The sequence below is a fragment of the Furipterus horrens genome, unplaced genomic scaffold (assembly GCF_987537825.1).
Source record: "Furipterus horrens unplaced genomic scaffold, mFurHor1.1.pri manual_scaffold_2, whole genome shotgun sequence".
Taxonomy (NCBI): domain Eukaryota; kingdom Metazoa; phylum Chordata; class Mammalia; order Chiroptera; family Furipteridae; genus Furipterus; species Furipterus horrens.
In genome coordinates, this window is record NW_028327172.1 from 167663081 (window position 1) to 167676370 (window position 13290).

Sequence of the window (13290 nt, forward strand, 5' to 3'; positions counted from 1 at the left end):
CAAAAAAACACTCCTATTAGAAAATTCCAAGGGTTTTTGGAGCTCTATTCCTGGAATCAAGGACAAAGACCAAATATATTTTGTATAATACCACAGTTTGTCAAACACAAATTGCTGGGCCCAACCCCTGAGATTGTGAATCAGTAGGTCTGGGGAGGGGCTTGAGAATCTGTCTTTTAACAAGTTTGTAGATGCTGCTGATGGTGCACTTCAGAGAAACTGCCCATGGAGAACGACCTTCTGTCCCTGAGGGTCACAAAATGTGTAATTTATCTTGCAATTATCACCCTTCCAACTCATGGACTTCCTTTCTTTCCTAGTTACACCATGTTTTCTGTAGACTAGCATATTCATTCTGTTCAAAAGTACCACCAAACTTTACCTCAGAGCAAGGAAGCCTGGGATATATACCAATCCTTACATGACACCTCTCAATGAGAGGTAAAAATTGTAGAAAGGAAGGCAATGGGGAAGGCAACCACCAGGACACAACCCACTCAGATGGGCCAGCCATGTCCCAGTGAGGTGGGCTGACCCCTGCCGCGGGGGTGAAGGGGCAGTTCTGCTTTTTGTGGGGAAGCAAAATCTTTCCTCCTTGGGCATCTGATGGTTAGGTGGGTGTGAGCGAGGCAATTTGAGGCTAACTCACTTTGTTGGCAGATCCTCACATTCTGCTACTAGGAGGTCCCTGTATAGCCCGGCCTCATAGCTCTGTTATTCCATTTCCCAAAGTTAAACATCCTGTTTGGCTTTTTCTTCAATTATATTTCACTTTGGGTTTTAACTCATTTGTATATGTATGCATGTTTATAGCCATACATTTCCTAAAATCTGCCTTACTGTTTTATTATTCTCCATTTCTAGACCCAACCACCTCAGATTACCTATGATCACTTTTCCTCAGACACTCCATTAACTGGCTCAGTAAGTTATCCTGCATCTAACTGTGTGTAAGATCCCTGTTCTAAATCAGGCTGAATGCCCCAAAATCTACTGTGACTTGAGGAAGGGGTGCTTGTGTGGTAAGAAGAACAAGTTAGAAGTCCTCACTGGCCCTGTTTTTCAGTTTGCACTCCACATTGGCCCACTGCCTTCACGTTGCCCCCTCAATGCATGTCCCCACCCAGAGGAAGCCTGAGTATTCTGGAGCTCCCACCCGGCCCATGCCTTTGATTGGTACTGAAAGGGATGGTGGGCCAAGGGGCTGAGGTAAGAAATACATTCGGGATAAGAAAAATGTAGGCAGCATGGTATGATGATTAAGAGCATTCACTTAGGAGTCAGGTGGGCCTGGGTTTGAATTTTGGTTTTATCTCTTATTGGTTATGTGATCTAGGGCAAGTGAATGTCTATTTGCCTCCATTGCTGCTTCTATAAAATGCAGCTGATGACAGCTAACTCATACAGAGTCAGCACAGTGTAGCAGTTAGAAACATCAATTCTGGTGCCAGGCTGTCTGCATTCAAATTTTGGTTTGCCACTGAGTATGTAAGGGTTTGAGCAAGTTCCTAAACATTTCTTATTTGAGGCTCCTGAGTATTTGTCTAGCTACATTTCTCAAAGAAGACCAAAATCAAACTAAAGAATGAAGTTTCCTGATCCCTAAATATGGAAATCTGAAAAATGCTAGAATGCAGGGTTTTGGTGACATTTTACAATCCCGTTATGTGTGTATGTGTTTATAATAAAGAAATGTTGAATTTTAGACAAGAGAAAATGTAGTACAGGGTGGGGCAAAAATAGGTTTACAGTTGTGATTATGCAAAACACAGGGTTTATTCTTGTATTATTATTTATTATGATAATATTTTCCAATATTTTCCATATGAACAACTATAAACCTACTTTTGCTCCATCCTGTAGTTATAGGTGCTTTTTACTCCCTCCTCAGAAAATTATTTAAATAAAAAAAGAAAAATGAAAGAGGGAGCCAGATGTAACTTGGAACCTGAGTGTGCTGTGAGACGACACCCCCACCCCAAAAGCAGTGGGAGAGGGAGGGGCACAAACCCAGAACTCAGTGTGGTGGTTGGAGAGCTGAGCTGGAGCCAGGGGAGGAAGGGGATCGGAGCTTAAGAATCAGCTACTTCTGTTTGTCAAAGTCAATGAGCAACTTTTTCAGATGAAACTGGAGATTTTAAGAATCAATATCATGAGACAATGAAAATGGGTTTTAGTAGGAAATTTCTGGAGAAAAATCACACTGAGTATATTAAGGGAAAGAGGCTCTCCTTGTCGAGTGTTTTCAAACCATGTTAATATCAGGAATAACTTCACTCACCCCTCACACTTGGCCATATAATTTAGATCATCTTTAGAAGGTAAAAGGCATGTAAAGAAAAATAAACATGATGAAATTCTACTTGTCATTATGATAATTCAAAAAATGTCTAAATTTGAGGAAATGCTCCATTAAAGAATAGATTGCTTAAAGTTAAGTAAAATGCTCATTTATTGAATAGCAATAGACTAATAAAAGGGATTATAGAATTGAGACTAGTGAACAACAACAACTCTGTGCAGAAGATGTGAGGAAAAAAGTTTTTCAAAGCAAACATATAAAAGAATACATCTGAATATCACCCTTTAAATAACTTTCCTGAATAGTCTACAGATTTAAGTCTGGGAATCTTTGAACGTTACCAGTTTTCATCTATGGCAATAATTTGAAGGGACTGGATTCCTCTCAATAGTGAACTTTTGAATGGAACATGTCTACTATGTGGACCCATCTGCCTCTTGTCAGGCTGAAGTTTCATGGATTTCCCAAGCAGTTTTTTTTTTTCTTCAGTCTCTTATGGAAGCCTGCTTTTGTTAGGGTGTAAAATGATTGAAATGGAGTAATCATTCCCTTCTCAACTCTAGCCAGATGTTCAGATTTGAGGTTTAAAACCTCATTCTTTAATTTTCTAGGAAAATTTAGCATTCAACAATATGGTATACTAGCAAAGGAAACTTACATGCAACTTTCCTCCCTGATGAATAAGAATGCAAACTCCAGGCATGTAGGGTACTTTATTTGAAAAAGTTCAACTTTGCCCTATCAGCCTCTGAAAGGTGATTTTTACATGTCTTTTCATGCTCGCTTGCTTGTATGGAAAAGCTCTCTTTTGGGAGCGGGGTGGATGAGGAAGTGGGGGATTCACCAGAACATAAATCTGAACTCAGAACAGAAAGGAGAAGGGATGCAGATGTCCTTAGTGAGGATTTAGGCATCAGGCCTCTGTATCTTCTTAACTCCACGAAATCTAAACATAAACAAGAGAGTCATATTTAGAGAAAGATCACAAACTGTGGCTTTCCCCTGGAGACATCAAGCAAGAAATATTGTGGGTACTGGCTGCCAGTTTTGTATTCTGATATGCTAGAATGAGATACCCCCAACTCTATCAGATAAGGAATAATAATAAATTGACATTTTTCAATTCTCATAAATTTAAAATGGCACCCATTTTGACTGCCCAGGAAAAGGAAACCCTTCAGTACAAAGTAGAAAATGAAAATTCTTTGTATGCCAAACTTACCTCTCTAAATTTCTCAAAAATTCTTGTGTCTGATTAGATGCAGGTTTCAAGCATATGATTGAATTATTCTTCAACCAGACTCTGGCAGAAAATAAACAAAAATAAAAATAAAGCACGGTTCCATTTTAGTCAATTCTGTAATTGAATATAAAAATAATTATTCCCAGATGAAGCAAATTGGAGGCAGGCAGTTTTGGATCTGGAGTAAGTCATTTGTAGCATAAGGTCTGAGACACATATGTGTGAGCTGGTGGAACTGATGACAAAGCTGACAGAATCTTACAAGTAGAAGTCAATGTTTTGTTGACAACTTTTATATGGGTTGGAGGCAGACCAAAGGGCTGATTCAAAGGTTGGCTTGCTTCTAAAGCCATATCACAATACCTTTTAAATGTTTTTGACTGTTGAGCTTAGGAGACCAAAATAGACTATGAAACATACTCTCCTGAGGACTCTTTATGTGGAAAAACATTCAATGAAATTTAATATGGGAGAGGTTACAGAGCAGATTGCTCTTAGTGACATCTGCATTTTTTGTTTGAACCACCAGTTAGTGAGGTTTTCACTGCTCTAAGAAATTAAGCAATAACAAAAGCGACAGCAATAATTAATAGTTGACACACAGGAGACTTCCAGCCAAGATGGAGGCCTAGACTGACATGCTCCATCTCCCTCCACAACTAAGAAGGAATACAATTACTGCAGAACCAGAAATAACCAGAAGTTCCAGAAAATAAATGGAAGTCCAATGTATGAAGTTATAGAGATGTGGTGCTTGTCCGGACAGGTGGGAGGGGTAAAGCTGGGGCAGACAGGTCCAGCTGTGCTGCTGGTGACAGCAGCAGCGATGGCGGTGGGACGACAGTAAGTGCAGAAACCCGTATTTAAGGGGAGGTGAGAAGCACCTGGGGAGCATTCCTGGCTGCAGACCAGACCTGTCAGCTTGCGATTCCAATGCCAGGGAAGGCAGACCCCCGTTGCCTTGGACTGTGAGGCCCAGAGGGGGTTGGGACGGAGGAGGAGGCTCCCGGTCTCTCAGTGGAGAGTGAATGACAGGAATCCATCTTGGACCCCCGACCCCACAGAAAATGCCACAGCGTGGTGAGAAGGGTCACCCAGTTGTGATGAGTGCACAGGGCTCAGTCCCCTGTAGCATAGGAGGTATGACAGCCCTGCCCAGGAAGCAAAGGTAAACACAAAACTGTCAGGATGGCACAGATCATGATAGAGATCCCAATGAGGTGGCTGACCAGACAGCAAATATCTAAACTAATGGATCAGCATATAGGAAATCTTTCTGAGGCACAGTTCAGAGCTTTGCTTATAAAAAGGCTTACAGCTGTAACAGCAGATCTTAAACAAGATGGGGAAGGAATGAAGGCTAGTCCTGCTGAAATGAATAAAAACACATACAAAACTAGTGGTAAGGGAAAGAAAACCAGGATCAAATCAACAAATCGGAACATAGGGAAGGAACAAACAGTCAACCAGTGCAGAAAGAGGAAATGAAAAGTGAGTAAAATGATGAGAGGCTCAGAAACCTATGGAACAGCTAGGCCAACATCCAAATCATAGGGTTGCCAGAAGGTGAAGAAGAAGAACTAGAAATTGAAAAATTATGTGAAAAAATAATGAAGCAGAGCTTCCCTAAGTTGGGGAAGGAAATAGACTTACAGGTCCAGGAAGAACAGAGAGTTCCAAAAAAAACTGGACCCAGGGAAAACCAAACCAATACACATTATAATCAAAGTGTCAAAAATTAAGGATAAAGAGAAAATCTTAAAAGCAGCAATAGAGAAGAAGAGAATTACTTACAAAGGCGTCCCAATAAGACTATTAGCTGTTTTCTCAAAACAAACTCTGCAGCCAAGAAGGGACTGGCAAGAAATATTCAAAATGATGAAAAGCAAAAACCTACAACCACAATTACTCTATTCAGCGAAGCTGTTATTCAGAATAGAAGGGCAGAGAAAGTGCTTCCAGGACAAAGTAAAACTGAAGGAGTTCATCAGATGCAAACCACTGTTATATGAAATGTTAAAGGGGCTTGTTTAGAAGACAGAGGTTCAAAACTATCAACATTCAAATGAAAACTATATCACAATAACCAACAACAGAAGCTAGGGAACCGAAACAAGGGCAAACTAAGTAAGCAACAAGAGTGGGAAAAGAATTATAGGTATGGGGAACATTATGGGGGGAGGTCAGCAGGGAGTGGGAAGAGGGGATAGGGAGGGAGATGATGCAGGAATTAAGAAGCATAGTAGGAGGGAGTGGAGTAGACAGGAAGATGTTGAAAAGAACTATATGCACAATCAATGGGCATGGACTGAGGGATGGGACAACTGGAGGGAGGGATGTCACTGGGTGGAGGGGAACAAAAGGAAAATAAATTGGGACAACTGTAACAGCATAATCAATAAAGCATATTTTAAAATAATAATAATAATTAATAACTGACATTGAGCAAGCACTTACAATGTGCCAGGCATTATACTCAACAGGTAATGTGAAGTATCTTAATCTACCAAAAATCCTGTGCTAGAGGAACTTGAAGCTTAATGAGTTTATTATATAACTTTTCCAAGATTGTGCAATAAAGACATGATAGAGCAGGATTCAAATGAAGATTATCAGATTCCAGAACCCATACTTTAGCCACAGCTTTATATGGGCATAATTTGAATGGTCACCAAGTGCAAACATGGTGTTACATATTTTACCTGCCTGTGGTCTCCCAGGTGATAGCAAACTGAGAAAATCTACTCTTTATTGGTGTGACTTCAAACCAAACAGAATTTCTTGATGTGTCATTTGCCTTAGCTATAAAATGACTAATAGGAAGGATTCATCCATCTAGTTTTGAAACTCCACCTTTGTTAAGTGAATCATAAGCAGTCAGAGGTCATTGAACTATTGAGTTCTTGGGCAGGGGCTTCCAATTTGGTTTCCAAGTTCATGATGGAAAAACAGATTTATGATTATCTGGACTCCCAATATTATGACCCCTGATGGGCATGAGTTTCTCATAATAATATGCATCTTTTAGTTCTCTATCTGGTATTAATTATTAGGTAACCAGAATTTAGTGAGAAAATATGAAATTAAATTTTTGTTAGTTGGCAGAGAAAATGATGGTGCATTACTTTCCCTGATTGCAAGGTGACATCCTGGACTCAAGGCAGAGGAAATGTACAAAAAGAAAGAAGTTTTGGTGTTCTACACAACCACAGGAGCTGCTCCCAATGAGGTCCTGCCTAGACTTCACAGCTCTGAGTTCAAGGACAGTCATTGTGGTTTAGTTATAACTTTCATTGGCAAAGACCTTAGTGAAAGTATAATGCCTTTTTAATGAAAGATTTATATACACTTTTTTCTTATAAGTTAAATACAATTAGTTGGAGGCCCAAAGCATTGATATCAAAATGGGACAAACAAAAAGTGAGCTGTTTATAAGCATTTCAAAGTCTAAAAAAGTCCAAAGGAGGAACTTCTAATGAAAGCAAAGTGAGCAAAGCCCTAGAAAGATGCTGTGCCTAATACTTCAAGGTGTTGTGGGTGCTTGGTTCATTAAAGATAGATCCAAGAAGAAGGAACCAAAATTCTAGGTAGTGATGTGCAAAAAGACCTCCAGGCTCCATTTAAAATATTTAATGTAATAATATGATATTTGTTGAGTCTCTACTACATACTAGGTAAGGAATAAAGCATTGGAAATAGAGGAATGAAGAGTCTCTGACCCCCATTTATAAAGGACTTATTTTCTGGCCGGAGTGAAAGAGGGGGGACAAACTTGATTGTCTCAACACAATAATGCTATAATGATTGTAGCCAACGTTTACTGAATATTTACCACTGTGCCAGGCACTGTCATAGAGGCTTTACATGTGTCATAAAGTTTCACTTGATGTGCTGTGAAAAATACTATGGTAGAAGTAGCCAAGGATTTTTCGGGGAGTATAAAAAAGCTAGGGTCACAGAAGCAAGGGGTTATACCATTTCAATAAAAGAAAATATCTATTAAACTTCTCGCGGCCATTACTGTCCCCTTAGCCTGACTCTTTATTCAGAGTTATAGAATCAAAGTTGATAGAACCAAAAGCTAAAGGACGTTTTCATAAAACAGACGTTCAGACAAAGAACTGTTGTGGATAGTCCTTTTCTTGCTCTCTGACTTAGCAGGAAACAAAATATCTGCTTTCGCTGCCAATTTCAAATTTTGTGGATTCAAGAAGGGGCTTGGAAATCGGGAAAATGTGAGTAGGGTTTCTGGCTCTGTCCTTTTGGAATGGTGTACCTAGAGCTGTTAGTTAACCTCCCTAAGCCTCAACTTCTATATCTGTAAAGGCACAGCAACAGACATGCCTTATTAGGGCTAAGGAATAGAATGAGTGAACGCATGTTAAGCCCTTCTTTCAGGGCCACTGCCTAATAAGCACTGAACAAATACTGATGATGCTCAATATTAGTCTGAGAATTGTCACGGACAGACCCCAAAGTAAATCACTTTGAGATTCTTGCGTAATAACACTATGTAGCATACCATTTGCAACAATATGGATGGACCTAGAGGGTATTATGCTAAATGAAGTAAGTCAAATACCATATGATTTCACTTACACGTGGAATCTAAAAAACAAAACAAGCAAGCAAGCAAACAACAACAGCAAAAAACCCTGAACAAACAAAACCTAAATAGATTCATTGATACAAAGAACAAACTGATCGTTGCCAGAAGGAAGGAGAGGTTGGGGGGGTGGGGCAGTTACAAAACATCCATGATATGTAAAGTACAGAAAGGAAATATAGTCAATAATATTGTAATTACTCTAATTGGTGTCAGGTGGGTACTAGACTTATCAGGAAAATTACTTTGTAAATTACATAAATGTCCAACCACTATGCTGTATACCTGAAACTAATATAATATGAAAAGTCAGCTGTAATTGAAGGTTTTTTTTTAAAGCTTAAATGCTATGTGGCAACATATAATATGATTTTCACTGGGAGAAAGGAATAACTTTTTTTTTTTTCTTACAACTTACATGACTTCTGCCACTGGGCAACCATTCCCAGGGGGAAAGACTTTAATCCTTGCAATCATCCTTTTCTGGGGCAAGGCTTTGGCAAATTGGACGCATTTACACTTGAATTTTATGAAAGGCGTCTCCAGAATACCTGTAAACACAGAATCAGTTATTTTAATTCCCTTGACATATAATTCATAACTAGGGCTTAACTACTGATTTTTCATACAGTACATTAGAAGATGTAAGAATTTCAAGTTGGTGCTTCAGTGTGTGTATTTCTGCTTGACTTAATTTCAAACACTTTCTACCAAAATCTTAAAAATAAAATTAGCTTTTTAAAAACACAACACCTACTGAAATTTGTGGTAGAATTATATTGGCACCTAGGTAATTGTCCATATAATAAAATTTGAGAATCACCACAATGGGGACTTACAACTCAGTTATAATTAATGCACTGTAAAATCAGCTGCACTTCACTCTTAACACATAAAATTGGAGGACAAAAACTCATCATAGAGTCCCTGAAGCAATAACAAGCTGTAACAGTTCTCTTTCTTTTCATACTCAATGCCCACCTCCCCAACCTATCAATCTTTGTTTGAGGAAATACTGTGGAAGATAGTTTTTGTTTTTGTTTAATACATTGGTCCTGCATTTCAGTTGCAAAGAATTACCAAACAAAAACAAATAATAAAAATTCAAGACTCTTTATCTCACAACAAGTTATCAGTACTGGACAAGTACTATAAGTAACCTATCTCATGTATTTTAATGAATTCTTCCTCTTTAATTCCAGTGCCTACCATCATGTTTGACATGTATTTGCAAATATAAGAGGCCCAGCTGTCAAGGTGTTTACAGTTTAGTGGGGAAACAAATGAGCAAAAACTAAAATGCACAGAATGTTGTACTTCACCCAGGGTCCAAACTCCTTAATGAGAACAGAGGGCTTTACCAGGAACAATGACAAAGCTTCATGGAGGAGGAAAAAGATGCGGGTCTTAAAGAATGAAAATAACATGTAAAGCAAAATAATAATTGAAAAAATACTTCCTGCAGTTTAAAAACAAAAATTTGTCATCTAAACCTGAGCCAAGTGTATCATTCTGCACATGCATTCGATTTGTTCAGTGTATTAAAACTTACCACTTCAACTAGATATTTATCTATTTGTACAAAGATCACCTTCCCATTTAGACTTGGACATCTGCTTCTTTACAGAAAGTTTGTACTTAAATACTCCTGTTGTACTTACAATGGTTCATGTCAGTACTAACCATACAGAATTTCATCAGATGTTCCCTGCAGGAGACCAACCCATTGAGGCCAACAATCTTTAAACCTTATAAAGGGGTGGCACTGATAGGCAGCACAGAGAAGAGATACATGGAAAGAATTAGTTAAAGCAGAGCTGAATCTGAAAAAGGCCAGGAATAGACAAACCAAGTATAAGTCACATGGACATTGGATGTCCACTAGCCCTCCTTCTATGGCCAACAATCATAACAATATAACTGCTTCTAGCCTCAAGAATTAAATTCTCAAGCACCTTACTTTTACAGATCCAGGAGCAGTGAGCAGGTTTTTCCTCCTTATGTCAGATGCCCCCCGCCCCCCATTTTCTAATCAAAATGGCTGAAGACCATTCCTGTTCATAAGACAATGACAACATAAGTGAAAGTCCTCACCATGGACTGGAGAGAGGCTGCTGACCAGAAGCATGAGAAGCAGACAGCTGGGGATGAACCTCATTCTGCCTGAAGGTGGAGTTCAGACTTCAGCTCTAAACTGTGGGCTCTCAGCACAGAGACTCCTATTTATTTACACCAGTAAAGGGCCCTCCCACTGCTTTTGTCTCCAGCAGGTCAGCAGCGTCAACAGTTTTTTTTAAAAAAACCCAAATATTGCTGAGATTGCTTTTTTTCAACTTCTCTGGCAAATTTTATGAATTTGCTTCAAATGCTATTGGCATAATAAAATGTTTCTTGAAAATATAGACTGTGGGTGGAAGGATAGTGCAGGAATTTGGGAATGGAGAGGGGAAAGACATCAGTTTGGGGGCTGCACAGCACTCTCTGTAGGATCACTATCAGTGATTGTGGCTGTGAGGGCTTCTCTCAGCGAGGGGTCGGCAGGCTTTGTCACTGGCATTCGAATATATGCCCTTGAAATTAGGGACTTTGCCAGGCACATCATTGCGTCCCCAGGACCTGCAAGAGTCTAGCCTTTGGTAGGCGGCCTGTAAATATATGCAGAGCTAGTGAATGTCTTCTTGTATATGTATCCCTATGCTGACTAGGTTACTGTTTTCTACCAGACTTTTTCACCCCTTATTTTTCTATCTGAAATATATGATTACTTACATAATCTAACTATCATGGTAATACAGGAAAGGGGCAAATATGTGTCCCTTAATTGGTGTGTTGGTGTCTTGATGAAGGGAAGGAGGTAATGGCTTTGAGGAATTAAATCTTTCTGGCTCTGGGTCACATTTATTGAGCTTAAGAACTAGGTTTCAGTGGAAAGTGTCATTGGACTTTTATCAGATGCTGAACCCATATTACAATTTGTTTAATATTGTTTGGGCAGGTCTAGGTATTAGAAAGCTTATATATATGAAAGCTGCTTCCCTAAGAGTTTGCTTTGTCCTCATTAACCCCTTATTACAATGCGAAAACAATTCGAAATGCTCTTTCATGATAGCACTCCAAATATTTGAAGACATGGTATGTCAGTTGAGTCCCACAGGAAGCACATGCTGAGAATAGATGATAGAGTAAAAGAAGTCCTTATTTTGTTTTGTTTTTCAGAATAACCTTTGTAATAGATAAAAGGGAGAAGGAGGCAGGAGTGGGTAAGGAGAGCCTCAGATTGCCAGGCCAATCAGAAAAAGTATGAGAACTCAGTGGGGAACTCCTGAGAAAAAAGTTGTGTCAGAGGAGCCCCTCAATGGGCAGAGATGTCCAGGCCCTACTCCCCCTGCCATACTCAGCCACTGGCTGGGGCCTCTCAGAAACATCATGGTCTCTGGTAGAACTGCAAACAGCTTCTGAGGTTAACAGCTGGAGGCTGTCAGCTAACTGCACTTCTCACAGCTGGCCAGCAAGTTATTTCTTTAAGAGAGATCTGAGCAGCGAAGCTCTGTGGCTGTCACACAGGGTTATAAATGAGAGGTTAAGAGCACAAACTATGAGGTCACCCAGTCAATGACTTTGAACAGGTCACATAATTTGTCTATGCCTCATATTCACCAGTTTCACATAGGGATAATGCTAATTTTAAAGGAATGTTTGGAGAATAACATTATTTAGTTTTTGTACAGTTCTCAGCAGAATGCCTAGCACATAGAAAGAATTCAATAGATGTTTATCTGTCCATCCATCCATCCACCCATCTATCCATCATCAATATCTTACTAACTTCCACTCTAAAAAGCACATGTACACACTTCAAAGGTAAATATTCCTATGTTTTTAAACTTATAACACAATATGAAGCTCTCTCGTCAATATTTTCATCACTTATCTTCAAAAAGATAAACTACCATTTAGTTTATCTTTTTGAAACTTGATCACTTTCATTGTTTTTCTCCTAAATCACTACTGCCCTTTCGTCTGCCTTCCCATACCTTCTATGACTCACAGATACACACCACACACACACACACACACACATTGACATGCACACATATCTGAATACCACACCACTCCAAGGATGGCTTTGCCAGCACAAAGTAGAGGAAGCCATCACCTTTTTTTGCCTTGGGCACCATTATTCTATTCATGTATTCCTAGACCGAACCACAGTATTCTGGTCACTTACGTGGACTTGTCAGGCAACAAAATTTTTGTTTCTTTTGAAAATGGTCAATTTCTGACTATGTTTTTTGCATTTTACTCTTTTGTAATTTGATCTTGAGACCCAAGTGTAGGAATTTTACATTTACCTCTATTATATATCTCCTCATTAGGGAAAACATGAGTGTTGCTGACAACAACAAGAAGAACATAGTAACAAAAGTACCTGAAAAATCTAGGAAATTCCACAGTTGACTGTTGTTGAAATAGGACTGGTGGGTCAAGGAGCTAATTCAAGGGCAATTCCAAAATTTTATTTTTATCCCTTTCATGCTCAGAGTTCTGGATTTAGCTTGGACTGACCAAAGAACCTTATACCTGCCTGCCCACAGATGGGATGGGAGGTTGCCCAGCTCTCTGATAGCCAGATGATTCTACAAGTTTCAAGTATGACTTCATAATCTCATTTACATCAGGGGTATACATTTCAAACTTTGGAAGGCAAGGAGAAAAATACTTTGAACCAATAGACTGAGGGCCCAAATGGAAACATGTTAATTTTAAAATAGCTTTTATAAATGTGTTTGCTTGCAAACATAAAAACATATAACTTGATTTATATCAAACCTAATTTTTGTGATCAGATATATAAAACTTAGGAGAAATTAGAAAATTATAGGAATGGCTTTTTTTGTGATTTTGGGATAAAACCAGATGTTCTTTCCAAAACCCCCCAAACTGAATAGTTTTAAGGACCTTAATACTCAAATTGTGGTCCACAGACTAGTACAATCAGCCTCCTCTGAGAGCTTGTTAAAGATGCAGTATCTCAGGTCCTTCATTTTAACAAGATTTTCAGGTAATTTGAATGCACCTTGAAGTGTGAGAAACACTGGTCTAATACAGCATGAGCCACACGTATATTCAAATTGTCTT

At 39.0% G+C, this 13290-nt stretch overlaps 1 protein-coding gene across 1 annotated transcript; it reads right to left on the minus strand.

Annotated features, from left to right (window-relative positions):
- Positions 1-2996: 2996 nt before the first annotated feature.
- Positions 2997-10360, minus strand: CXCL13 (C-X-C motif chemokine ligand 13). The gene is made up of 4 exons (XM_090268090.1): positions 10246-10360; positions 8570-8702; positions 3525-3605; positions 2997-3248 (listed from the first exon to the last, which is right to left on the minus strand). The coding sequence occupies exons 1-4, from the start codon at positions 10307-10309 to the stop codon at positions 3209-3211; spliced, it is 318 nt and encodes a 105-aa protein (XP_090124216.1). The 5' UTR covers positions 10310-10360; the 3' UTR covers positions 2997-3208.
- Positions 10361-13290: the final 2930 nt, after the last annotated feature.